The sequence below is a fragment of the Sturnus vulgaris genome, chromosome 3, assembly GCF_052056855.1.
Source record: "Sturnus vulgaris isolate bStuVul1 chromosome 3, bStuVul1.hap1, whole genome shotgun sequence".
Lineage (NCBI taxonomy): Eukaryota > Metazoa > Chordata > Aves > Passeriformes > Sturnidae > Sturnus > Sturnus vulgaris.
Window position 1 is genome coordinate 70,870,266 of NC_142245.1, and position 24,454 is coordinate 70,894,719.

The 24,454-nt window shown below is 43.6% G+C and overlaps 2 protein-coding genes across 8 annotated transcripts in view; one reads left to right on the forward strand and one right to left on the reverse strand.

Annotated features, from left to right (window-relative positions):
* The first annotated feature begins 3,951 nt into the window (after positions 1-3,951).
* Positions 3,952-19,127, forward strand: LOC148224405 (uncharacterized). 7 transcript variants are annotated; one of them, XM_088161936.1, is made up of 8 exons: positions 3,952-4,299; positions 6,926-8,392; positions 8,903-9,016; positions 9,890-10,005; positions 10,093-10,260; positions 10,918-11,098; positions 12,886-13,001; positions 14,003-19,127. In XM_088161936.1, the coding sequence occupies exons 2-5, from the start codon at positions 8,301-8,303 to the stop codon at positions 10,167-10,169; spliced, it is 399 nt and encodes a 132-aa protein (XP_088018062.1). In that variant the 5' UTR covers positions 3,952-4,299; positions 6,926-8,300; the 3' UTR covers positions 10,170-10,260; positions 10,918-11,098; positions 12,886-13,001; positions 14,003-19,127. The 7 variants fall into 7 exon arrangements, 4 of the variants coding, with proteins under 4 accessions (XP_088018062.1, XP_088018064.1, XP_088018063.1 ...); XM_088161938.1 differs by lacking the exon at positions 12,886-13,001; XM_088161937.1 differs by lacking the exon at positions 12,886-13,001 and having other exon boundaries at positions 14,094-19,127.
* AFG1L (AFG1 like ATPase) overlaps positions 18,531-24,454 on the reverse strand; it is a 65,844-nt gene continuing 59,920 nt past the window's right edge. The window contains exon 13 of the mRNA XM_014887885.2: positions 18,531-24,059. Coding sequence (XP_014743371.2) covers positions 23,928-24,059 — 132 coding nt within the window. The 3' untranslated portion in view covers positions 18,531-23,927. The remainder of the gene's footprint in view (positions 24,060-24,454) is intronic.

The following is a 24,454-nucleotide window of genomic DNA, read 5'->3' on the forward strand; positions in this document are numbered from 1 at the left end:
TTGAATTCTTCCATTTGCACACACCCTTGCCTGTCTTACAAAATAATTTCCTTCAGCTTAACAAACCAAAACGTCACCTGAAGTCATTCACTGCCAGCTGACCTATGGAGAGGCAATGACAACAAGAATGAGACCTGATTTTATTGGTTTTTAATTTGGGGGGGTACCATTTAGGTGAGCCCATCTAATTGAACACACGCTGATCTGCTAAAGAGCTTGCTGCTTCTAAATACAGTAGCTACTCTACATAATAGGCATGTCTAGTTTAAAATATAGGTAGAGAGGTATTATAAACCTTGTTTAACCAAAACAGACTTTTTTCCTTGGAAGTAAACAGGGAAAACTGGGGAGGAACTCTAGCTGAGGTCTGACAGATGTTCAAGTATGTGGAGCTTAAAGAGGAACGTGTGCTATTCAGTTTGCTCACGGAGCCTTTGTGACCCGTGTCTTCACAGTAATGATGACACAAGCTTTTTTGAATAAAAGGAAGAAATTAACTGCCGTGGCTAATTGCACCCTTGCTAGTTTGCTAACCAAGGACACCATTTGACTGTGAAAATTGTTGGTGTACCCAAATCTCTCAGCTGGAGAGAATATCCAAAGTGAGAGTGTTCCCATGTCTGTGGGTTAGAAGGGCTATTTTAAAAACTTCCTTTAATTGGAAAATTAAACACTGTTGCTTTAGAACAGTGGTGCACTGCTTTGAAAAATTAAGATCATATGGAATCATTTATTGCTTTTCAATATGTATTCAGTCTCTGGTGCAATTTTATGTACTTGCTAATGCATAAAGTCTTTTGGAGCAGGAATAAAGCACCACAAAGCATGATTTAATGCTATAGGGTTACCAGATCTGTTATACATTACTGGATGTTTCAATCTGCTGAAAAGAAGGGGTTGTCCCTGAACCAATGAAACAATGATGGGGAAGGGAGGGGGAAGCCCATAAATCTGAAACACTTTGGAAATGTAGTGCACATATCAACAAAAACTTTTAAAGGATTCAGTGGGGATTTGGCTGCATAAGAGATTAAAATTATGTACGTTATATTAAGTAACAGGAAAGTTAAAACAAAGTCAGTATTAATAGTACAATACTTGGTTGCAATTTAAGGCATCTTAATAAATCATGTTTTCAAACAGTACAGGCCTACATAAGCATGTGATTGTAAGAGAAAATAAGAGCAAGTAATCCGGGACTGCACAAAAGTGCTTTTGTTTGTAGTTCTGTGGTCACTGGAAGTGCCTATTCTTGTACTTATTCACAAACACCTCTGGCTCCTTCTTCCAGAAATCCTATCCAAACGCTTTTTTCTGACTTAGTTAGAGGACTTTGTGCTTTGGTTCTTTTTATATGACTTGTTCAGGGTTCAGCCTTACAGTGTCTTTCCTCTGGCAAGGGACTGAGATGGGTCCAATGCCTTTACTGCTATTTTTTTTTCCTTTCCCTTTTTGCCTTCTTTTTCCCCCCCAGAATGACAAGCTGGGGGACAATCTTTGCTCTCAGGGCCTGGGCATTTCCCTTTCACTGGTTCAGCAGGCATCAACAAGAAGAGGCCGAGTCTGACAAGTAAACCATGCATGGTTTGAGCCACTTGACAATGAACTCTGCAGGCACAGGAGGCAACCTTTCTGCTTTTATCATGAACCTGAGAGTAGTATAACCGTCTGGTTAGTTATAATTTAACAGAAACCCCATTTTTCATCTCGCTGTAGTGGCATGCTTTGTTTTAAATGTCATCTGTAGAGTCTCCCAGTGAGTAGGAGCTTCAGTTTTGCTTTGTATTTATTACAGATACTGACAAAAACTAGTCCACCAAGTTACTGAATAAGACTCATATTCTTTCTTAGAGGCCTAATCACACTAAAAAGTTTTCAGTAACTTTAATACTTCAATCAAAATATTTTTCAGTATATATTTGTCATTTATAACCAGTAGAATAATTGACTGGTTCTTTTATTAAATTTGAAATCTTATATTTTCAGCAGCTTTATTAAGCAAGTAAATTAATCTTCAGCTTTTCTGTAGCACTGGAGCTTGTTCATCATGGCTGTGCCTTCAATCATTCTTTGGTAATTGATAGTAGTAATTTCAAGTAAGTTCAGATCTTTTGTTCAAAATAAACAGTATACATGTGTCTTCTGGATCAGCTCCTTATTGTGACCTGTCTTGTCTGCTCAAATTATAGTATCAAAATAAAAATCTTCAGAAAAATTGAGCCAGTCAAATGAATACATAATCAGTATTAAAACCAGTACCATGAGGACTAACTGCTGTCTTCAATTAACTTTTGCCCAGATCCTGTATCTAAGAGGCATTGGAAAATCTTAAATAAAATCTTCTTTAAATTCCTTTCAAGCTTTTTCAAGAAGAGTTGTCAGTTTAGGCATGTATTCCTACTTTAATTTGTATGTATGTTTGTTAAGACTATTGCTTGTCTGTAGATGGCAATAGCATTACAGTGGTGAAATAGCCCCCAGCCTGTGAAATAAGTCTGTGATGCTGGTGAGCATTAACTTTGAGATTGGAGAGAAAAAAATATCTTGCCTTTTTCTCTTCTGTTTCTTTTTTGGTTTTATGTCTGTAGCAGTAGCAATGGGGACTGTTCTACTTGAGGGAATGTTGGGACTAATCATGTGAGAAAAGATCCTGGAGTGATGAGGCAGCATATTTCCCATGTCCGAGGTCAGAATTTGTTCTGTGAAGCTGACCTTTAAAACAGCCTGAAAATGAGGAACGTGGCACCAGAGAGCAGAGCAGGAAGTATGAAAATTATGTAAGATATGTTTCTTCTGCATATGAAATACTTTTTTTTTTTAAAGCTCCAGGTTTATGATTCAGCATTTTCTGCCACTGAGAGATACAAGAAAGGGGGAAATTCTGTACCAAAAAAGAAAGTCCCTATTGTTCTAATCAAAACCTAATAAGATACTAGCCAACAGGTATTTTTGTTCCCTTCTGATGAGCTGGGATTGAGATTGTATTTTCCTAAAATTACTCTCCCCTCAGCCTCCTGATCTGAGAACCCTAGAATTGAAGGCAAAGTTTTATTTAGGCACAGCCTGGTCACCTTTTCTATATATAATCTGTGTGAAGTGCCTTCAGCTTTGTTGGCATTGGATTCCTGGGTGACTGCTGTTTCAGCTCTGACAAGCAACTGCAGGACAGGCTGTGATGAGGAAGCTCCAGGGTGCTGGTGCCCAGTGGATGTTTGGTGCAGGACAGGCAGGTCAGGGACCCCCCAGGGCTAAAGCATCAGCTTGGGTGAGGTTGCCAGCCTGGGTTTGATCCCAGCTGCATAGCCCTAGACACAAGCTCTTCTCTCTGAGCTTATACAGAAGTGCCTTTACTGCCTTTTTTTCCTTCTTGTCTTTTTGCCCTGTGCCCTTTCCCTTGCTGAGATGCACGAGGTTGCATTGAGAGGTTTGATGCAACTGCCAGATGCCCCAGCCTGTTGCTGCCTCCCTGGTCTTAGAAATGCTGCTGGCCTGTTTGGAAGGAGAAAATGAGGGAGCCATTTCACCCTTCTCCCTCCTTGGAGACTGGTTCTGTGTTCAGATGGCATTACCTCTCTTGATAAAGAAGGTGGCAGTGGTGGGGAGCAGTCCCAGGGAGTGGAGCTCAGCTGGGTCCATGGAGAGACTGTCCCTGGCTCAGTGTTGGCCTCAGGATTTTCCCAAACAGTTCCCAGGTATGGGCATAAAAAATCTGCAGTCAGTACACTTTGATGAGAGGGTTTAACAGCCTGTACACAGCTAGTCTGTGCCCATTGGCTCGTTTATCTCTATGGTTGTGGTCTGGGTGTGTCTGGGGTCATCTGTGCTCAGAGCAGAACCCTGCACAGGGGCAGCCTTGCTTTCCAGTGTTGAATTGTGTCATGGGGGAGAAGGGAGACAGCCTTGTTATGCTTTCCCTTTATGTGCTGAGATGGCAGCACCAGTGGAGGCGACTGATGGCTTTTTTGGTTGCTCCAAATGCCAGACAGAAAGAAGCTGGCTTGCATCTGCCTCAGACTCTGAATAGATTTCTTTTTTTCTTTTTTTTTTTTGAGTCCTAAGGGACAAGCAAATGGATATAAACACGTACTGTGAGACCAGCACTGGGATGGCCTGCATATTATAAATTGATATTGAAAAATGGGTGGTGGAACATTAGAGCCACACAAAATGATTCAGAGCCTGAAGAAAATGCTTCGCAATGGGAGACATGAAGCACTTTGTCTCTTTAGTTTATCAAAAAAGGCCGAGCAGAGAATTGATTATGATGGTGAAGGAACTTCCTTGGAAGAAAAATATCAGGTACTGAAAGGCTCTTTAATCTAGTAAATTATGAGAATGTGTTTCAGCAAGCTGAAATCAGATACATTCATATGAAAAACTGGGAACAAATTTATTGGAATGAAGGTGGTTAATCACCATAGCAAGCTGTCAGGGTAGTTGGAACATTTTCCAGATGTGTCCAAGCCAAGACAGGCCTGTTTCTGAAGGGTGTGTACCAACTACAGTTAAAAGCGTGAGGGACACTGCAGTCAAGTCTCAGGCAAGGTAAACAGGTGAGGTTTGAAGGACTGTGATGTGTGACAGGCTTGACTAACAGCTCCCAAAGGAGCTGTGAAGATCTTATGGTTCCCATCTGTCCTTAACCTCTGAGAGACTGAGAAAAACAGCACTTAGCAGAAAGTGGAAGGGAGGAATCAGAATGACAGCCTCATCCCTGGCACTCTTCTGTGACCTCTGCTTCTAGAAGGACTGTGTCTTTTACCTGCTTGGGGCTTTACTAATGTTTGCTCTACTCTCAACACAAGAACAACCTTTCTCCAGTCCACAAGCTCTCTGTACAGATTGGTATCAGCACCTTTCAATTTAGGAGAGCATGAGTAAAAATTCATGATGTTCAGCGGCTCAGCGGTAGCTGGGATAAGTAGTTTCCTTTTTCTTTTTTTTTTTTTTATTTCATCTTCTTAAGCTTTGGACTTGCCTGTTCTTCACACCTCTTAGTTTCCCTAGTATCCGTTTCCTTGTATTGCCTTTGCCACTGAACTCAGTGTATTTTCCTGCATTGATTAATCTGTGGTGTGGGATGTTTTGGAGGGTGCTTCCTACCTGTAATTTCACAAAACAAACCCTGACTTTCTTGCACAGATTTCTCACAGGATGGGTATGTCAGTGGTGTGCTGTGTAGACAACAGCTTGTCGGGAACTTTTTGATAAAGTACCTTTCATCCAGAAGTACAAATTTGTAGCTGCTGTAGCTATTGATGGAAACACACTAAGGTATCTTTGCAAAATACTGTAGTCTGTATCTAGAGAAGTGCTGTAATCTAATTTTAAAAGCAAGGCTCCTTTTCCAGAAAACCAAAAAATTGGTGATGGAAATCAGGAATTTCTTCTCTCCTGTTGCCTTTTCTAGGGTTCCAATGCTTTCCTGCTTATTCCCTATCTGCCAGGGATGATGCAAGTATTTTATTCTCTCAAGCCCTAAGAAAAGTTAGTTCCCTTTTCCTTGTTCCAAAGGGAAATTATGTACAAAGTCAGACCTGAAACAAGGCAAGTGATTTCCACACAGCATCCCTATCTTCAAATTGGAGAGACATGGATTTGAAAGGTCGTCTGTTTGGTGGATAAGGCCAGAGAGCTGGATGGATGGATTCAGCCAGAGAGTTGTGGTCAGAGACTTTATGCCTAGGTAGAGGCTGGTGCCAGGTGGTGTCCCTTGAGGCTCTGTCTCTTTAGTATCTTTATTAATGACAGTAGGACCAAGTGCACCCGCAGCAAGTTTGCAGATGGCATAGAGCTGAGCGGTGCAGTTGACACAACAGAGGGAAGGAATGCCATCTAGAGGAACCTGGACAAACTGGAGACGTGGACCCATGAGAACCTCATGAGGTTCAACAAGTTCAAGGTGCTGCAGCTGGGTCAGGGCAATCCCAGACAGTACAGACTGGCAGAAGAACTCACGGAGATCAGCCCTGTGGAGAAGGATTTGGGGTTCTCATGGATGAAAAACTGGACATAAGCCAGCCGAGCACTTGCAGCCCAGAAAGCCAAACACATCCCGGGCTGCATCTAGAGGGAGGGCTAGCAGGTCAAGGGAGGTGGTTCTGCCCCCTTCTCTGCTCTCTGAGCCCCTGTCTGGAGTGCTGCATCCAGCTCTGGGGTTCTCAGCACATGAAAGATGAGAACCTGTTAGAGTGAGTCCAGAGGAGGCCAAGAAGATGATCAGAGGGATGGAGCACCTCTCCTGCCCAGGCAGGCTGAGTGAGCTGGGATTGCTCTTCTCTTGATGGAGAAGGGAAGGCTACAGGAAGACCTCATTGCAGCCTTCCAGTACTTAAAGTGGCTTATAAAAGTGAGGGAGAGCAGCTTTTTATATGTGTAAAGGGGAATGGTTTTAAGCTTAAAGAGGATAGGTCTAGATTAGATGTTAGGAAGAAATTCTTTACTGTGAGGGTGGTGAGACACTCAAACAAGTTACTCAAAGAAGTTGTGGATGCCCCATCCCTGGAAGTGTTCAGGGCCAGGCTGGATGGAGTTTGAAGTAAACTGATCTAGTGGAAGGTGTCCCTGCCCCTGACAGGGGGTGGGAACTAGATAATCCTTAACGTCCCTTCCCATCCAAACTATTCTATGGTTGCATGAAATGAAGGGATGGAGTTGTCATCCAGTTGTCATGCAGTATTGTTGTCAATACCCACAAACCATTAACCTGGTTTATAGACTCTCTAGAACAGGGAAGTTAGAGGTAGAGCAGGGATTTAACTGAGATCTCCAAATAGTAAGAGTCCTGAACTTAATTTTATGTGGGGAAAAAACCCCTTTGAAGAAAATGAAAATTTTATTGGAGGGGTGGGGTTTCATGTTTGTTTTAGATTTGGGGTTTTTTTTGGAGGATATGCAAAAAATTTTCTAACCAGTTTTCCTGAAGCCTCCATACCTCTAGAAAGCAGCAGAAGTGTCTGCATGAGTGAAGAGCTCCAGCACAGGAAAGTACAGAGGATTTAAGAAGAATAAGGCTTTGGCTGGGGAGATGGAAGTGGTGAAGTCCTGCAGCCGCTGGTAGGCTTTTCTGCAAAGACTGCAGTTGCAAACAGACCCAGGCACGAGCCCAACCAGACTTTAAGAAACATTTAGTTTTAGAACTTAAGAACCCGTGTTTTAGTCTGAACTGAACCCATGAGTCTAAAACTTCTTTAAACTCTGGATCAATGTTGCTTTTAACTTTACCCTGTAGCTTGGATCCATTTGTTTAGTCATTGGCCAGATGAAGGTTATTCTTTGGCTCAGAGAAAAGATTCACCTTTGCTCCCTGTCTCTGATTAGTTTACTATTGTCCCCACAGTTCATCCTCTTTTATATGAATATCCTGATGCTAAATGTGGATAAAATAAGCAGATAGTCCTTTTACTCTCTTTCCTTCCAGCTTGTTGATACAGGATTCAGTCATATGCATAGTGATGTGTAACTGAAGGATGTTGGCCCTGCCCAGCTGGCTTGGATCTCACCTCTAAGCCTGTACTCAAAAAAACCCCCTACCTATTCTGAACAGCATGGGAAGCTCTCCAGGGCCCAGAATGCGAGAATTAATCAATTCTTATAGAAATGTTTCTGTAATGTTGCAGAATCCAGCCAAGAGACATGATGAATGTGAAAACTGTTTTCTAGGACGTCCAGTTTCATTTAATTTTTGTCATCCCCATAAAAATTTTCAGCAAATGTCTGTATCCTTCCATCCTGCATCCTTTTGTGATGTGGTTACCCTGGCAATCCAGCTGACTTTCCAGAAAAGCCAGCTCCATCAAAGTTCAGTGACTTGCTACATTAAAGGCCTTCAGTAGGCTTCAGCATCTGTTGATGCCAGTTCTTTCAGGGCTTGGACTGTTATGAGAAGAGATCTGCAGAGAGAGTTATGCTCTAGCATGCTTGATTGCAGCTGATTTTTTTTCCTTGTTTCTTCTTCACTCTACATGGACCAATAATCTTGAAACACTGAGGTAATTTTTCTGCATATCGTCAGACTTCTGTTCCAGCAGATTCTCTACAGGTATGAAGTTTTCTAGGGAAGGTGTCCTCTTATGTACCTCCCTTCAATGTGTTTGTGCAATAGTTTGACTTGAAAAAATCTGGATATATTTTCTTCCTTTAGTTAAGCCAAAGAGGGACCAATGTTTAACAAGTTCATCTATATTTTCCACTTAAATTTAGCATTTTTTGAACACTTGAGGATTAAGAAATAGAGCCTGAAATGTACTTAAGTATGCAAGAACACCAAGCATTGAAATGCCTGACTCCCTGAGTGCCACATGGAGTGCTTGCACTTTATGAGGGGAAAGTTTGGTGCCTCAGAAGAGCAGAACCTGAATGCAGAAGGAGCTGCTTGCACCAATCAACAGAGGTATGAGCCTGAAAGGGGAAATCACATGGGGAAGACTAGGCAGACAAGAACTGTTCTCATAATAGAAACAAACAACAAAATAATTTTTAAAAAACCCAAACCAAACAACAACCCATAAAATGTTAAACAGAGGTTGACCCATCCCCTCTGTACCTTCTAGTTTCTTTGCTCATGTTTTTGGAGAGGATTCAGTCCATACATTCTCCTTGGATGTTGTCAGTAGATAGGATTTCTGCAAGCTGAACCCTGTGGGAGGAGGAGAGGTGGAGACACTGATGATGAAGGGGTGGCAGAACTGGACTAGAGAGCTTCTTGAAGCTCTTAACCATAGTAAGCCCAAGCAAGGGCCATCTTTTTTTATAAAGGCATAGTCATGGGGATATTTTTGAGGAGCCTGTCGTAAGCCAAATCCTACAAGTGCTCCAGATTTCAGAGTATTGGGGTTTCAGGCATGTTCAAAAGCCAGACTCCTCTAAGTCTGTTCCAGATTTTGTGATTTTTTGAGAACAGGATCCCAGCAGAAGACAACCACAATAGAGAGATTTCTTCACTGAAATACAGAGAACAACTCATCAACACAGCTGCCCTTGAATGTGGGGAATTCATAGCTGCATCTGAAGTTGTGTGAGTCACTGTTTCTCATAAGACCACCTGTATGTGCAGTGAGAATCCCAGGAATAGGTGGCACCACCAGCTCCACTTGCCAAAAAGTCCCCACATGCAGGAGCAGCAATGATCCCCACTAAGATCTTCTGCAGCCCAGGGTGGAGACAGCTTTCCATCACCCAGGCAACATGCTGCCAAAAAATGCTAAAAATGATGGTTGGAGACAGGGAACCAGGTGGATCCCTGTCACAGGGTAGTCATGCAGAAGCTTTCCAAAGGCTTTTTGGGGGCTTGCCTGTGGCTTTTGCCCTATACCCGGCAGCAAAGGATTCTGCTGGTGCTGTGACCAGGAGGATTCAACTTGAGCTATTGCAAGGCAGATCTGGCCATGGAGAGAAGGCTGGGATAGGATCAAGCAACATGAAAGGGGTCACAGCACCAAGAGAGTTCCAGAAGTTAGGACAGTACTGTCAGACACATGGTGTGACTCTTGGGGATGGTCCTGTGCTGGGCCAGGAGCTGGTCTTGATGATCCCTGTGGGTCCCTTCCAATTAAGATTATTCTGTGATATAAAGCAGCCCCAATTTCAAGGAAGCCCTTGCTTCCCAAAACCAAGTTATAGTTGACTGGTTGTGTATTAAAAACAGAAATCTGTTTAAAAACATAAATCATGGTGAAGGTTGGGTCATCCCTGTCCCGTGGAAGGCTCTGCTGCCCACCTGCTCCACACTTCCCTGTCCAGCAGCCACCCTGCAGCCCCTCACGACCCCTCTGCCCCCATTTTTGTGTCCACCCTGCCCGACATGGGACACAGGGCTGTATCCCATGCTGGAGTGTGGGTGTTTGATGTCTCCCTTTTTTTTTTTTTTTTTTTTTTTTTTTTTTCCCAGCACTCCACAGAATTTTTCGGGTTGGAGGGGGTCTCTGGAGATCATCCAGTCGGAATCCTGTGCCAAAGCAGGGTCACCTAGAGCAGGTGACACAGGAATATGTCCAGGTGGATTTGGTGAGGACATTCCACAACCTCCACGGGCAGCCTATTCCAATAACATAAGTTCTGCTTCATGTTGAGGTGGAACTTACTGTTTTTTAGTTCACGTCCATTGCTCCTCATCCTGTCGCCGGGCAGCACCGAAAATGGTCTGGCACCATCCTGGCTCCTGCCTTTGAGGCAGATAAATATGCATCAATGGGATCCCCTCCCACTCTTCTCCACTCCAGACTGAACTTTCTGAAAGGGATCTCAGCCCAGGCTAGTACGGTGTGTTTGCCTTTGTTCCCAGGCTGGCGGTGACAGTCTGGGGTGTATTTTGTGTATTTCACCCTCTCCTTTCCAGGCCGCCCCCCACCGCCGCCGCCGCCCGGCCGCGGAGCGTGCCCGCCATCTTGTGGGCTCTGCCCGCCTTGCAGGCCGCCCTCAGCCCGACCCCGGCGGCCGCTTTCCAGAGCGGATTTAGAATATGGAAGGGAACTGGGACTGCAACTGGGACTGGAACTGCTTGCCCAGAAAAGCTCCGGATGCCCCATCCCTGGAAGTGTTCAAGGCCAGGTTGGGTGGGACGGTAAACAACCTAGTGTAGTGGAAAGTGTTGGTGTCCATGGCGGGGGGGGGGGTGGGGTGGGGTGGGAACTTTAAGGTCCCTTCTATCCAAGCTATTCTGTGATTCTGATTCTGTGATTTTGCAAGCAAGGGTAGGAGTAAGCCGAAAGCAGTGTCCTGAGGCAGGAATTCCCTTTTTCACTGGGAAGTGACTGATAGCATAGTGAGTGGATGTCTTTCCAGAGCCTCAGAAGGTGCAAGTCTTATGGGGAACCTGGGCTATCTGGATGACTCCTGTTATCCTAAGGACAGATATCCCCACAAATCCTTGCCAGTCTAGGATTTCATAGCCCCAGCCTGCTAATTTTTTACCATCAGAGAGGCCAGCATGTGCAGAGTCTGGAGAAGACGAGCGAAGAACAGGCAATGCGTTTTGACTGGAAGTGCCACTGAATTGCAGAAACAACGAGCATGGTTGAGGAGAAATTGCCTGCTTGGCCCTACAACAGCCTGCTGAAGAGAGAGCGATGCAAGTGCATGCACACTCCGCTAGGAAAGGGTGAGAAACAAAATTTTTCCTCCCCTGAGGCAAGAGAGGAGATCCCAACACACAGTGGAGTCAGATGGTGGCGTGTGATGCACCCAGTCCTACAGCACTAGGGCTAGCTTTCCCTTCTCAGTCAGTCTTTCATGGTAATTTACGGGTTATCCTGCCTTAGTCTGGACTCTCTGTTTTGCCTGGATAATGGAACAGTGGTGCCTCAATTCATTTAAAATACAGCATTGAACTTGTCTGTTGTCACTGATGGTAGATGCACTAAAGTTAGAGGAGAGGAACCCACAAATCCTGACAGCTTCCCTAACATCTCCCTTCAACAGGAGCATCTCAGTCCAAGTGAAACAGTAAAATCTCCCCAGAACCTGTAGCACAGCAGGGATTTGTACATCCCCCCTTCCATGGGAGAGCTGAAGTGAAGAAGTGAAGTTAATAGGAAGATGGGAGCTTGTGTCTCTTTTAAGCCAAGAAATGGGAAGCTCTACTGAAACTCGCTTTGCCCTGCTTCTACCCTCTGCTTACCCTGTTAATATGCAAAAAAATATTCAAACATCTTTCTGTTTGAAAAACAGGAGATATTAGAGTCCAGCTTCTCTTTTATAGGCATCCATCTTCCACTCTAAATACATTGAAGGATTTTGACCCAAAGGCTGAGACTTCTGAAGCTCATTTCTTATTTGGGACATAGGCAGGTGCTTGTGGCGTTAATAGCTTCATGGCTTCAGCCCTAAATGAGCTGGCAAATGTGTCCTCAGTTCAGAAAGTTTTTCTGTTTCCAGCTGTAGCAGTTTATCAGAGATGCAGGTCATAGGATCACAGAATCATAGAATATGCTGAGTTTGAAGGATCCCTCAGGTTCATTCAAGTCCCGCTCCTGGCCCTGCACAGCACCACTACAAGAATCACACCTTGCCTCTGAGAGCATTGTGCAAATGCTTCTTGAACTCTTTCAGGCTTGGTGTTGTGACCACTTCCCTGGGGAGCCTGTGCCAGTGCCCAGCCCCCGCTGGGTGAAGAACCTTTTCCTAATATCCAACCTAACCTTCCCCCCTCCCGTGGCCCAACTTCAGGCCATTCCCTTTCCAGGTCACCACAGAGAAGTGATCAGTGTCTGCCCCTCCTCTTCCCCTTTCCAAGGTGCTGCTTTCCAGCCTCTCGTTCCCCAGTCTGTCCATACATCCAGGGTTGTCCCATCTCAGGTGCAGATTCTGGCACTTTTCCTCATTTAATTTCGTATGGTTGGTGATTGCCCAGTCCTCTAATTTGCCAAGATCTCTCTGCTGGGCCTCTGTGCTCTCGAGGGAGTCAACACCTCCTCCCAATTTTGTATCATCAGCCAACTTACACAAGATCCCTCCAGATTCTGCATTTAAGTAATTTATGAAGATGTTGAAAAGCACATTGAAGAGCACATGAAGAGCACTCGTAAATTGCAGCCCTGTGGACCTGTGGAATCAGGTCACCAGTATGTCACTCCCTGTAACCCTTTGTGCTTGACTGGTGAGCCAGTTGCTCACCCATGGCATGATGTGTTTATCCAGCTGTGTGCCTGACATTTTGTCCAGAAGGATACTGTGAGAAAGTATTGAAAGCCTTACTGAAATTCAAAAAGATTACATCAACTGGCTTCCCTTTATCAGCTAGGTGGGTTCCCTTGTAAAATGAAGTTTGACAAGCAGGACCTTCCCCTCAGGAAGCCCTGCTGTGACTGATGAATGGTGGTTTCCTGGTTGGTGGTTTCCTGGTTAGTCATGCTGTCCTTGCAAACCTTGTTCTTCTTCCACACCAAGCCACTTATGACACTTTGCTTCTGATTCATCATTGCCACCTCATTTTGGAAAACTGAAATAAATGCTGGACCAAACCAAGGAGAACTGCAGGGCAGCCTGGATGCTGTGCTGTGGAGGTGGGTGGTTAAATAACAGGCAGCTGGCTGTCAAGCCTGTTGAGTGTGACAAAAGGAAGAGCTGAGGTGTAGGAGTGGGATGGAGGGTGCCCAAGCAGCACCATACAGCCCTCCAAGGGCAAGCAGAGGGATGGAAAGCAGTCCCTGTTCAGAGAGGGAACACTAGTTAGTCTGAACAGGAAAAAGGAATCTGGCAAGGACGAGAACACAGCTTTATAATGGTACAGGGGACCCCTGGAAAGACTGTGAAATGAGAACAATCAATTAACAAGCTGCTGTAGCTTCAGAAAAGCCATTATAGACATACTGGTGTAATGAGCACATCTGATGCACAGAAGCTATTTAACCTTCAGCCTCTTGCCTTTTAAAGCACCTCTGGGGCGCTGGGTAAAGCTGTTAATTATTAAGGTCAACCTTAGCAGACAGAGGTGTCCTCAAGTATGGGTTGCTGTGATACACTCAGATAATTTCTCCATTATGTCAATAACTAATTTCCTGAATTGTTCAAGAATTGACAGATTAGCATCCATTAACCAAGTCTTAACTCATGGCTGTGGGAGCAGTTACAGGCCACAAGGACTGCAGAGCCCATTCATAACTCCTTTAGCACATGTAATATATATATACATAGACAGTACTGCTGCAGCTTGGTGTTAGTAAAACAAATAACCAATGTATGTAAAAAGGCTGGGCAGGCAGTGACAGGCACTGGCTTGAGCAGATGTCTTGATGTTTGTCCTCAGGTGCTCTGAGAGCAGAGGATGAAGTCACTCTGACTTTTAAAGAACTGTGTATTAAGGAATTGTAAATGAACAGAATCACAACCAAACCAAAATACCCATTTTATTCACTACCAAAAGAGCTTTTTTCCATTTCATGGATTTGATAAGTGTGACTTTCTGCATTGTTCACCCTTATGCTGCAAGACAAATCTCATTGCCTTTATTTATGCAGGCCATGTTATTTTGTGTACCTAAATGCAAACTTTTTTTTTCCCCAAGCACACCCTATGAAGAACCTTTGGAAACTGCAATACTAGTAAGTAAGAGATTTCTTTGCTTCACAAAATGCTTTTATTGTTTTGTCTCAAAGCCAAGTGTGACTGGGAAAGCAGCTATCCTAAGTGGAATGGTTGTGAAGGGACACAGCACTGAAGCTTCCTGAGCCTGGCACACCGACTGTACCCAGCTTGTGGAGGAGGAGAGAAATGGCCTTGTGACTGCTTCACAGCATTGCCTGTGTCTGCACTTACCTGGCTGAGACTCCTCTGGCTTCTGCCTGGAGTTAAACCAAAGGAGGCTAAGGAGAGACAGGAAAGAGAAGGAAATGAAACCATGATGGTGATAAAGCCTGCTAATACCAACATGCCTTTATGGGATCAGTGGGGAGCAAGGCACTGGAATAACTGCTGCAAGCCTGCTGCCAGAAGGGTGACAAGCTCTTTTACCAAGGCGAGCAATGAACATAAAAAGTTATTAAACCCTCACCCAGCACAGATGAAAGGGCTGGGTACTGGGGGTAAGGAAAGGAGGTCAGAGCAGCTTCTTAAGAAGAAACATTACTGGACTTGCAGCTGCATCTGCATCTGGTGTCCCACCAAAACTGGGGACGAACTGTGGGAGGGGCTTGTCTAAGCTGATGAAAAGGTGGAAAAGGGGAAGTCCCAAGCATCAACACCTCCCTCAGGCTTAGGTTTGTCTCCTGGTTTGTGGCAAGCTTTTGGCTGTACTGCCAGCAGTTCTGCCCCAAAGAGAGAGTTTCAGCTGTCCACTGCAGGCTGTTTGGAGGGGAAGGGATTGGCAGGCAATGTTCAAAGACAGCAGTCCTGTTTAAATGCCAACACAGGGAGTAGGGTGGGCAAGACAGGCAGGAGGTGCCAGCCCAGTCACATGGCAGCAGCCCTCATCTCCTGGGCTTGTGCCCTGGGAGAAATGTCAAAGCTGGAGTGGGGAGGGACACTGCTCCCTTACCAGGAATGATGTCTGGCTTTCCCCCTCAGCCCCAGACATCCTCTACTAGACCAGTCACTACCACCTCATCTCACTTGTATGCCTTGGGCTGCCATGGCTGCAGCATCACTGCAGTACCTGCGTGCAAGGGGCAGGTGGCCGTGGGAGAGGGGTAGAGCAAGCCCAGGTGCACCACAGGCTGGAGCTGTCTGCCCACCAAAACTGCCCAGGCGGCTGTGATTGAAATTTAATTTGCCTGGTGCATTCCATGGACATTTTAATCAGCATTTCCTACAATCTACTTGGCAAAGAGGCTGGATTGGCAGCTGTCTGACTGAATGGGCTTTGCACCCAGTCTAACCTCCATTCGCAATTTCCAGTGCTGGAAAACCTCTCTGTCTCACTTTCAGAAGTTTCTATAGCAATCACAGCCATCCTAGCAAAGCACTGAAAATGGCAGCCTATTCAGATTGTAATTTTGCTGGACAGTAATTGCTCCTCTCTCCACTGGCCTCTGAAATGTTACTTTTTGGGAGATATCGACTGCAACTGGAGGAGACTGGTCCTCTGACTGTGTTTCCATCCAGCTTTGCTCCCCCTGCCCTCTGAGGAACTTTGTTAGCTGTTTATAGTGTGTGAACCTCGATTAGCAGGGAAATGTTGCTGGGCACATAAACCTCAGCTACAGGAAAGACCTGACATGAGCGATGCTCTTAACAGGCCTGCAGGAACAAACCTCACTGCCCAACACATCTTGTTGTGACCTGAACATTTTCCATCACTGCATGTAGAAAAAGTTACACAAGTGTGTTTGCCTTTGCTAATTGTAAAAGACCAGAGCACTCAAAGCTTTTTTCTTCATGTTGGTGAGCTGACCTTTCCTGGTTTGGTTGACTTCAGGTTAAACAATCACTTGATCTTTTGTTCCATGCTTCATTTTTCAGTGGCTGTGATTGCTCTTAATTACTGTGACACTGAAGAACCATGTGCTAAAAACACATTCAGTAACTTCTTGCCAATAAGAGAATGTGGTAGAATTATCCCACAGCTTGTAAAGAAATTGGTTAACCATATCTCAAGCTCTTGAAATCTTCTTCCCTTATACTTTTATGGCTATTGTTGCCTGCTGGAAAAATTAGCTTAAAGCTGAGTAAGGGGAATTGTGGATAAGTGTTTGCAATTTGGCTTTGGACTGACATTATGTGGTGGCACTCAGAGAATTTGAAGTCTTTGCACTGGCAGCAGTACTCAAATCTGGGAATATAGGATTCACATTGGAAAAGAGTGGATTTTTATAATGATTTAAATGAACAATTTCAGCTAGAGAGTGGATTAACAGAGCCAACTAAACCCTTCACCCTGACAAAGAACTGGCGGGAGGACTATAGAAACACATCCAAAATTTTACCAACATGAATGCAGAGTACTAGGTCAGTGAGAAGCATTTCTGTATTTTAATGGCTCTCTTAGAAATCAATTCAATTTAAAACAAAAGTTGTTTTACAAATATGTGGAGAATGCAGAAGGCTGGAGAGGGAGCAAGTGGCCTGCATCCTCCATCTGCTCCCTCCTCCCTCTCCTCTCACTCTAAGAACTGCTACTGCAAGTCCCCCTCTTGAGTAGACACAGAGGCAAAAGCATGCAGTGCCCCAAACCCAAGGGTCAGAAATATCTCCCATTCTGCGGCTGCATGGGTGCACCCCCAGACCCCACACTCCGTATTTCATATGTGCCAGAGCTCCTGAGACCCAAAGCCAAGCAGCAGGAAACTCTAAACCCAGGGGTCTTGGGGAAGCTGAGACACAAAAACCTGTGCTTCTCCATCAGAAATGAGATTACAGAGCAAGAGAATATTAAGTAGCCTAAGATGAGGAGCAATCTTCACTGACAAGAGATGGACACATTGGGGATTGCTCATTTCTGAGAGGAAATGGATCAGGGCGACACAAGAGAAGCATCCACTAGACAAACAAAGCTGCAAAAGCACATTGGCAAAACCTGTTCTGGAATAATTTCAGAGGAGGCAGCAAAGCTAAAGGACTTTTTTTTTGAGCAAAATTTCTAATTAAATCCTGACAGCTTACTGCTGCAGGATGTTAGAAGGAAAAACAGGATCTTAAATTGATCTGGAGAAAGGGTCCAATGTTTCCATGAGTGACAAGGCATGCAACCATTGTTGAGGGTATAGCCTCTTCCTTCACAAACCTGTGTTGTGTAATGGGAGAGTAAGACATCCCATTCTGGATGTTATTCTCAAACACTGGATACCACAATGCTGCAAGCAAGATACTGGAGCAAGCTGGCTGCTTGACTTTCAATATTACAATATCCCTCTTCAAGAAATGGGAAAATACAATGTTTGCAGTAAAAGGTATAGAAATAGGCCCAAAGTTTCACCCCACCTAAAAATTTTAAATCCCTGGTTTCTCAAGTCCGAACTGTGAAACACTGCTTGCCATCTGCGAGCGAGAACTGCCTGTCTGCTGCTGGCATCCATGGGGAAGTGCCATGCTACAGCAGTGCTCTCCCATTCTCAACACTCCGAGGTGATCCTTCAGGACGCTTGGGGAGCTGTAGTGATCCTCAGACCCTCTCAGCCCTGCAGTGTGGGGTTCTCTACCAGCCTACGTGTTAACTAACTGCTTCCCCAGGCAATTTCCCTAGCTGTGCAAAACCTGTAACAGCTAACCATGGAACTAATTGGCTGACAGCAAAAGCACATCTTGAACAGTAAAGATCCCAAATTACGGGGATTAATTGTGGTTTGCATACAACTATTTTGTCTCACTCTCAAGTTGTTGGAGGTAAGAGCCAAAGAGGTGGAAAACAGGGTTCCAAACCCAAAACTTAGGCCTGCTGACAGCAGTAACTGAGGCAGACAAGTCTAAACTACTTCTAGAGGAGGACCTTTCTGACAAGCCCTGAATATTCCAACCCAAAAGCTGAACCATATATAGGGCAATGGCTACAGCTTGTACAAGCAACCACATGCCCAGAAACTGCCAGTGCTGCCAGTCCAGATTTGCTCCCTGGATACAGAGCTTCAAGAAAAAACAATCACACTAAGTCATGAAGATCAAAGGGCTGGAGCACCTCTCCTATGGAGACAGGTTGAGAGAGGTGAGGTTGTTCAGCCTGGAGAAGGCTCCAGGGAGACCTTACAGCACCTTCCAGTACCTAAAGGGCACTGCAAGAGACCTGGAGAGGGACTTTTTACAAGGGTATGTAGTGACAGGACAAGGGGGAATGGCTTTAAACTGCAAGAGGGAGGGCTTAGAGTGTCAATTAGGAATAAATTCTTTACTGTGAGAGTGGTTGTGGTGAGGCACTGGAACAGGTTTCCGAGAGCAGCTGTGGATGCCCCATCCCTGGCAGTGTTCCCAGATAGGTTGGATAAGGCCTTGATCAACCTGGTCTAGTGGGAGGTGTCACTCACTGCCCATGGTGGGGAAGGTTGGGATTAGATGATTTTAAAGGTCCATTCCAACCCCTTAACATTCTATTATTCAAATTAAAAGTGGGTCTGTCTATCCAGAACACGTATCTAAAAATAGCATAAATAAATGACAAGTTTATAAAATCTGGATTAACTTTTCTTTATTACAAGATAAATTCTTCCCAAATAAGAGATGGATTTGACAGTGTTCAGTTTGTAATATATTAGATTCAAAATGACATATTTTAAAAAATACTCTGTATACAAGGAAAATCCCAACAGAATTTACAAAGCCACTGTTTCCCATGTATAGGATCTGAGGTTGTTATAAATCTTATAGAAAATTTGTTATTACAAGTAAAAGAAGAACTACACAAATGGTTTATGGTTTTAATCACAAATCTTTTTTTTTTTCTTTAAGTAGATTCTTAAAATAGATGCATTATTTAAAACAAAATCACTATGAAGAGGCATGTGGTGTTCAGTGGATGACATTAATTCTGTAACCCAAACAAGGAGACTAATCCACTCGGAGTAGATAAATTATTTTTTTGCACTATTTACATACTTTACTGAAGTATTTTCATCCCAGAGCCTCAGCAAGCATCTTAGAATATTAATGAGGGAAGCCTGGCAGCACGCCAGAGTTAGCAAATAAGAAAGTAACATCTTTCCCATTTCATCAGCTGGGAAACTGAGGCACCAGGTGTGTTCAGATCTAGGCAATTGCAGAAAGAAAAATCCTGAATCTTAATTCTGTTAGCCACATCTTGACAGAGAGGCTGTTCTTCCTCCTTGTTACGTGGTTGGTGACCATGCTGGGCACGATTTGAAACCTGGTCAGTCACTTTTTTTCATGTTTAGATTGACAAATAGGTGACATCTATCCAGCTATAATGCCATCACAAACACTTTTACTAAAAGAAAAGTCATTATTGGTTCTCCTTTTCAGATCAAAAATCTGCATCGGCAAAGAGTGCATCTTCAAAACCTCCAAAGTCTTTGGAAGGCTGTCTTGTTCTACCCAAAATACTGCAATTGTTCCCTCAATCTGCACAGTAACAAATACTGAAAACCAATAACTCTGAAAGACAAAATTGCACTATTTATTATTAAAAAAAGAAAAAATAAGTTAAGTTTTTGGGCATTGTGAACATTCTTTGGTCAGTCAAGTATTTGAAAGAAGTTGAGAGATTCTCAGCCAGGACGTGACCTTTAGAAAACATGAGGTGTTTCACATGGTACATAATTCCCAGATTTTGCCTCCTATGACAGCAAAATATTATGCCACATCAATAAAGGTCACTTGAAAAGACCTTTAAAAATAACTTGTCAATAATGTTTGCTAAATGACTAAAGGAAATAAAAACTTGTTGCAGATCTGAGATGACATGAATTCACAAGTTAAGAAAAACCTTAAAAGGCAGGACTTAAACTCTGCATAGAAGCATCCAGCACAAATCCAGCAATTTTTAAAAGCTATCATGGAGCATGTATAATTCAGTCACAGGCATCTCACTGTTTATGTTTTGTCAAATACAACATGTGGGAATAAAGTCATGCACTGTTGCTGTATCACAGCAGCAGGAGCAGGCCAGGCAGCAGGGGACAGGACAGCTGGGAGCACAGGTGACCCTGGGCATGACATAACCACTCTTGTCCATGGTATGCAGTAAGATTCTGGCTGGCACCAGTTGCCTGGAAGGTGTCTGACCCCAGAAGCAGCACCTCCAACTTTGCACTGGAAAAGGGCTTTATACATGCTACAGCATAATAAATAAGCAAATCGGGCCTCACTTTCTTCAGGGAGGTAGACAGGCATAAATGTGCTGCTTCTGTGGTTACTGGGGCACCCTTTGCCCTGACATCTGGGCTGGCTGAGAAACCAGTCCAATAAATTTTTCCTGTGGACCTGACCCAAAAGTGGCAAACCTCCGTCTGCAGCACAATCACAAATACAGCACAGTGATTTAGGCAACTTTTCTTGTTTTCAGTCTCAAAACACTTCTGGAATCTTCCCTATTTCTTTTCCTTGATTATTGCTGGTACCTACCAGAGGCTCCCAACAGACAAATTCCTTGCTGGCCAAGGAAAGACTGCGCTATGTTTTTTTTTTTTTAGCAGTATATCCCAGAAGCTGTGCTGGCTCTGGAAGCTTTTGGGAACTTATCTCCTGTGTTTTCACAGAGCTCACCTATATCCTTAGAGGCTTTCAATGGTACATCAGTCCCACTGCATTTAGGAGCTTCCAAAAACCTGGGGTATCTGAGTTTGGGATGTGCATCAGACTGCAGAAAAGCCTCAAATACCAATGGGAAAAGCAGCACCAGTTTGAATACAAACAGGGATCCTGTGGTTAAAGGAGCTTCATCATCACCCACATGGACAGTGGAGAAACACCTCACTTCCCTGGCCTGAGACAGTCTCTGTGGCAATGAAGAACTTGTCAGGACCTCCTCTCCCATATGTCCTAGACATGTCATCTACATTTTGCAAGATTACACATTTCCCCTGTACCACCTGACAGAGAAGGACATACAGACTAAACATATAAACAGTTTTTAAAAGATTGTAAATAAATATCCAGATGCAAAATGCCTTAGGTCATCTATCACCATCTCCAATTTTCCCACAACACATTGTGGTTCAAGGCAGGAGGCATTTGAATGCTACTCAAAAAAGTCAAGGCTGAAGCTTCAGGAAACTTCAGGAGAGTTATCAGCACAGTCCCAGGTTGATAAGTATAGAGTGCCATGTATAAATACAGAAACACACACAAATTACATATATTAGTTTTATCTAGATTTATATATACATGTATAAATTAAATATATGTATGTGTTTGTATATACAGACACACATGCATGAATGTCAATAGTCCCTCTGCTGAGAAACCTCATCCAAATCTCTGAAAGCATACACCAATTATTTGGATATTCTTAAGTATAAGCAATGTATTCTGATTGGAGTTTTCATAAATATGCATTAAAATTCTCCATGGTAGTTACCCTTGTGGGAATAATAATATAGTTCCATGAGTTCCAAACTATAAATATAGGCTTTAGAAATTATTTGAGGAGCAGGTATAGCCAGTGTAAGCAACTTCCAGGGAAACAGAAGGGATCAGAACAGAAAACCAGACTTGAGCATGTGGCTCCCTAAAAAAAGTAAAGTGCACAGGATCTCTCCAGCCCTCCCTGCTGCCCAGAAGACCCTTTTAGAAGCTTTTTGCAATTGTGATGGGAGACAATTTGATAACAGACATAAAAAGGCCATGTTACAAAATCCAAGAAAACCTCCCGAAGTTGGGGACAGTGTGTTATATATCTCCTCCCTAGGAAATGAGGGCAGTCTTTTCAGTACATCTACGTGTTTTTTTCTACTCCAAGTTTCTAAATATGCTCTTAAGATTACTTTATAAAAATACATGATAAGCCAATACACACAATACCATGTTTTGTTTCAGATTAAAATCAAGAATGACACCACCACATCTTTAACTAAAATAGAGTTTCCAACTACAAACATGAGGATGGGTAATGTGTCTTGAGGTATCAGTAACTATCCTATCTTTTCCATAAAACACATTTCTATGGTAACATGATGAGTTGCCTCAGTAGTACTGAGCACTACTTCCCCCAGATCAGGGCAGGTGTGTTAGCAGCAGGGGAAGGTTTGGTGGAGAAGAAGCCTAAGAAAACTCAAGGTAGAGATGTCACTGGTGTAGAGGCAGACAAGAACCACAAAATTTAGGAAAAACATGAACTAGCACTTATTTGTTATAGCATACTCTGTCTTATCAAGGTCTCTTTTTCCCATCCATTATTTAGATCTTAATCCTGTGCAGCTTCAAGTACCTTGAAGCTCCTCCTCAGGGTTCTCTCTTAGTTAAAACCATTTAGCTTTCAATGAACCAGACTGAGCAACAGTCTAATTAAAAAAAACTCCCAGAGCCTGAATGTCAAGAAATAGCTAGACTCAGAGAATAGGAAAAAAAAAAAAAAAACAAACAAAAAAAAACCAACAAAAAAGCAGAACCAGAGCACACTGCAGAGGAGTTCCAGGATTCTAGCAAAGACAATATCAGGAGTTTCTTAAAGAAAGCATTTGATTTTTCTTTTGTGCAAACAGCTTTGTACATGACAGAAGCAGTGCATAAACAATGACATGCCCACCTCATGTGACATCATAAAATGACTCTGCATAGCCCATTAACTTTGTCTGTAGACCAATTCTCCAAAATAATTCTAATCCTATTAAACTTCCTGAACATCAAAGTTACATTTTAGAGACTCATTAAGGTTGGAAAAAAATTCCAAAATCATCAAGTCCAATTTTGTTGAAACATCACCCTGTCAAATAAACCACAGAACTAAGTGCCATGTCCAGCAGTTTCTTAAACACTTACAGAGATGGTGATTCAACCACCTCCCTGGGCAGCCTGTTCCAATACTGGACAATCCTTTCAGTGAAGAAATTCTTCCTGATGTCCAACCTGAATCTCCCCTGGAGCATCTTGAAGCATTGTCTTCTCATCCTGTCACTGGTTGCCTGGGAGAAGGGTCCGACACCTCATTACACCCTCCTTTCAGGTGGCTGTAGAGAGCAGTAAGGTCAGCCCTGAGCCTCCTTTTCCAGGCCAAATACCCACAGCTCCCTCAGCTGCTCCTTACAGGATTTGTGCTCCAGACCCTTCACCAGCTCCATTGCCCTTCTCTGGACTTGCTCCAGCCCCTCAATGTCCTTCTTGTAGAGAGGGGCTTAGACTGGACACAGCACTCAAGGTTAGGCCTCACCAGGGCGGGTACACGGGGATAATCCCTGCCCTGCTCCTGCTGGCCACACTGTTGCTGATACAGGCCAAGATTCCATTGGCCTTCTTGGCCACCTGGGCATAGCAGGCTCATTTTCTGTTGACCAGCACCCCCAGGTCCTTTTCTCCCTGGGCTTTCCAGCCCCTCTACCTCAGCCTGTGGTGCTGCCTGGGGTTGTTGTGACCCAAGGGCAGGACTTGGCACATGGCCTTGTAGAACAATATACAATTGGCCTCACCCATTGATCCAGCCTGTCCAGAGCCTTCCTGCACTCCTGCAGATCAACACTCCCACCCAACTTGGCATCATCTGTGAACTTACTGAGGGTGCACTTTGATCCCCTTGTCCATACCATTGATAAAGATTGAAGAGGGCTGGTGTCAATACTGAGCCCTGGGGAACCCTACTGGTGACCAGCCACCAGCTGGCTTAAACTCCATTCCCCACCACTGTGTGGACCCAGACATCCAGACAGGTTTGAAGAAGAACAAATGAAGGCAAAATTTCACATATCCACACACTAGTGGTACAGAAAAATAACTGAGACCTCATGTCTTAAACTCAAGAGACTACCAATGAAAGAAAACATGGTCCAGATAATAAAGTGCAATTATTATTCAAGTTGTGCTAAAAAGCTTTCCAGTGCTTTTCCGAAGTTTTTCCAATTTTTCTTCTTGGTGATTTCATGCTGTAATTTTACTTCTTGGTGATTTCATTCAGCTTTTAATTATGTTTTTTTGCTTCTGTCCCCATCATTCCAGTACTGTTCAGTCTGCATTTCTGTGAGCCGTGAAAGAGTACGCTGAAAGGCAAAGATTTCCTCTTCTCCTGTAAACATGGAGAGTCCTTTGGCAGAATCCTACATCAATACACAAAAACAGGACCACACACCTGTGAGACTAATGGCTGTACTGAAGTGCATCCTGTCTAACTCCTAAGGCTCAATGCTTTACAGGCTTTGACAAACAAGACAGCAGCATGGCACCACCAAATTAAGACTGATGTCCAGAAATTAAAGAAAAGCATCTATTTCAGCTAGGTAATCCTCTGAAGGAAGCAAAAGCAAAAAAAGCAAAAAAAATTTGGTTTTAAAACAACACAATAATAGGTTAACCATCTATTTTCCCTTTTTGTTGACTAATTGTACACTGATTTAAACAAATTATTTTAAAAGTCATTAGCAATAACGGAGCTACAGGGAAAAAGAAAAACAGAATAAGCAACATGCAAAGTAGTATTGTTTGTGAGGATTTG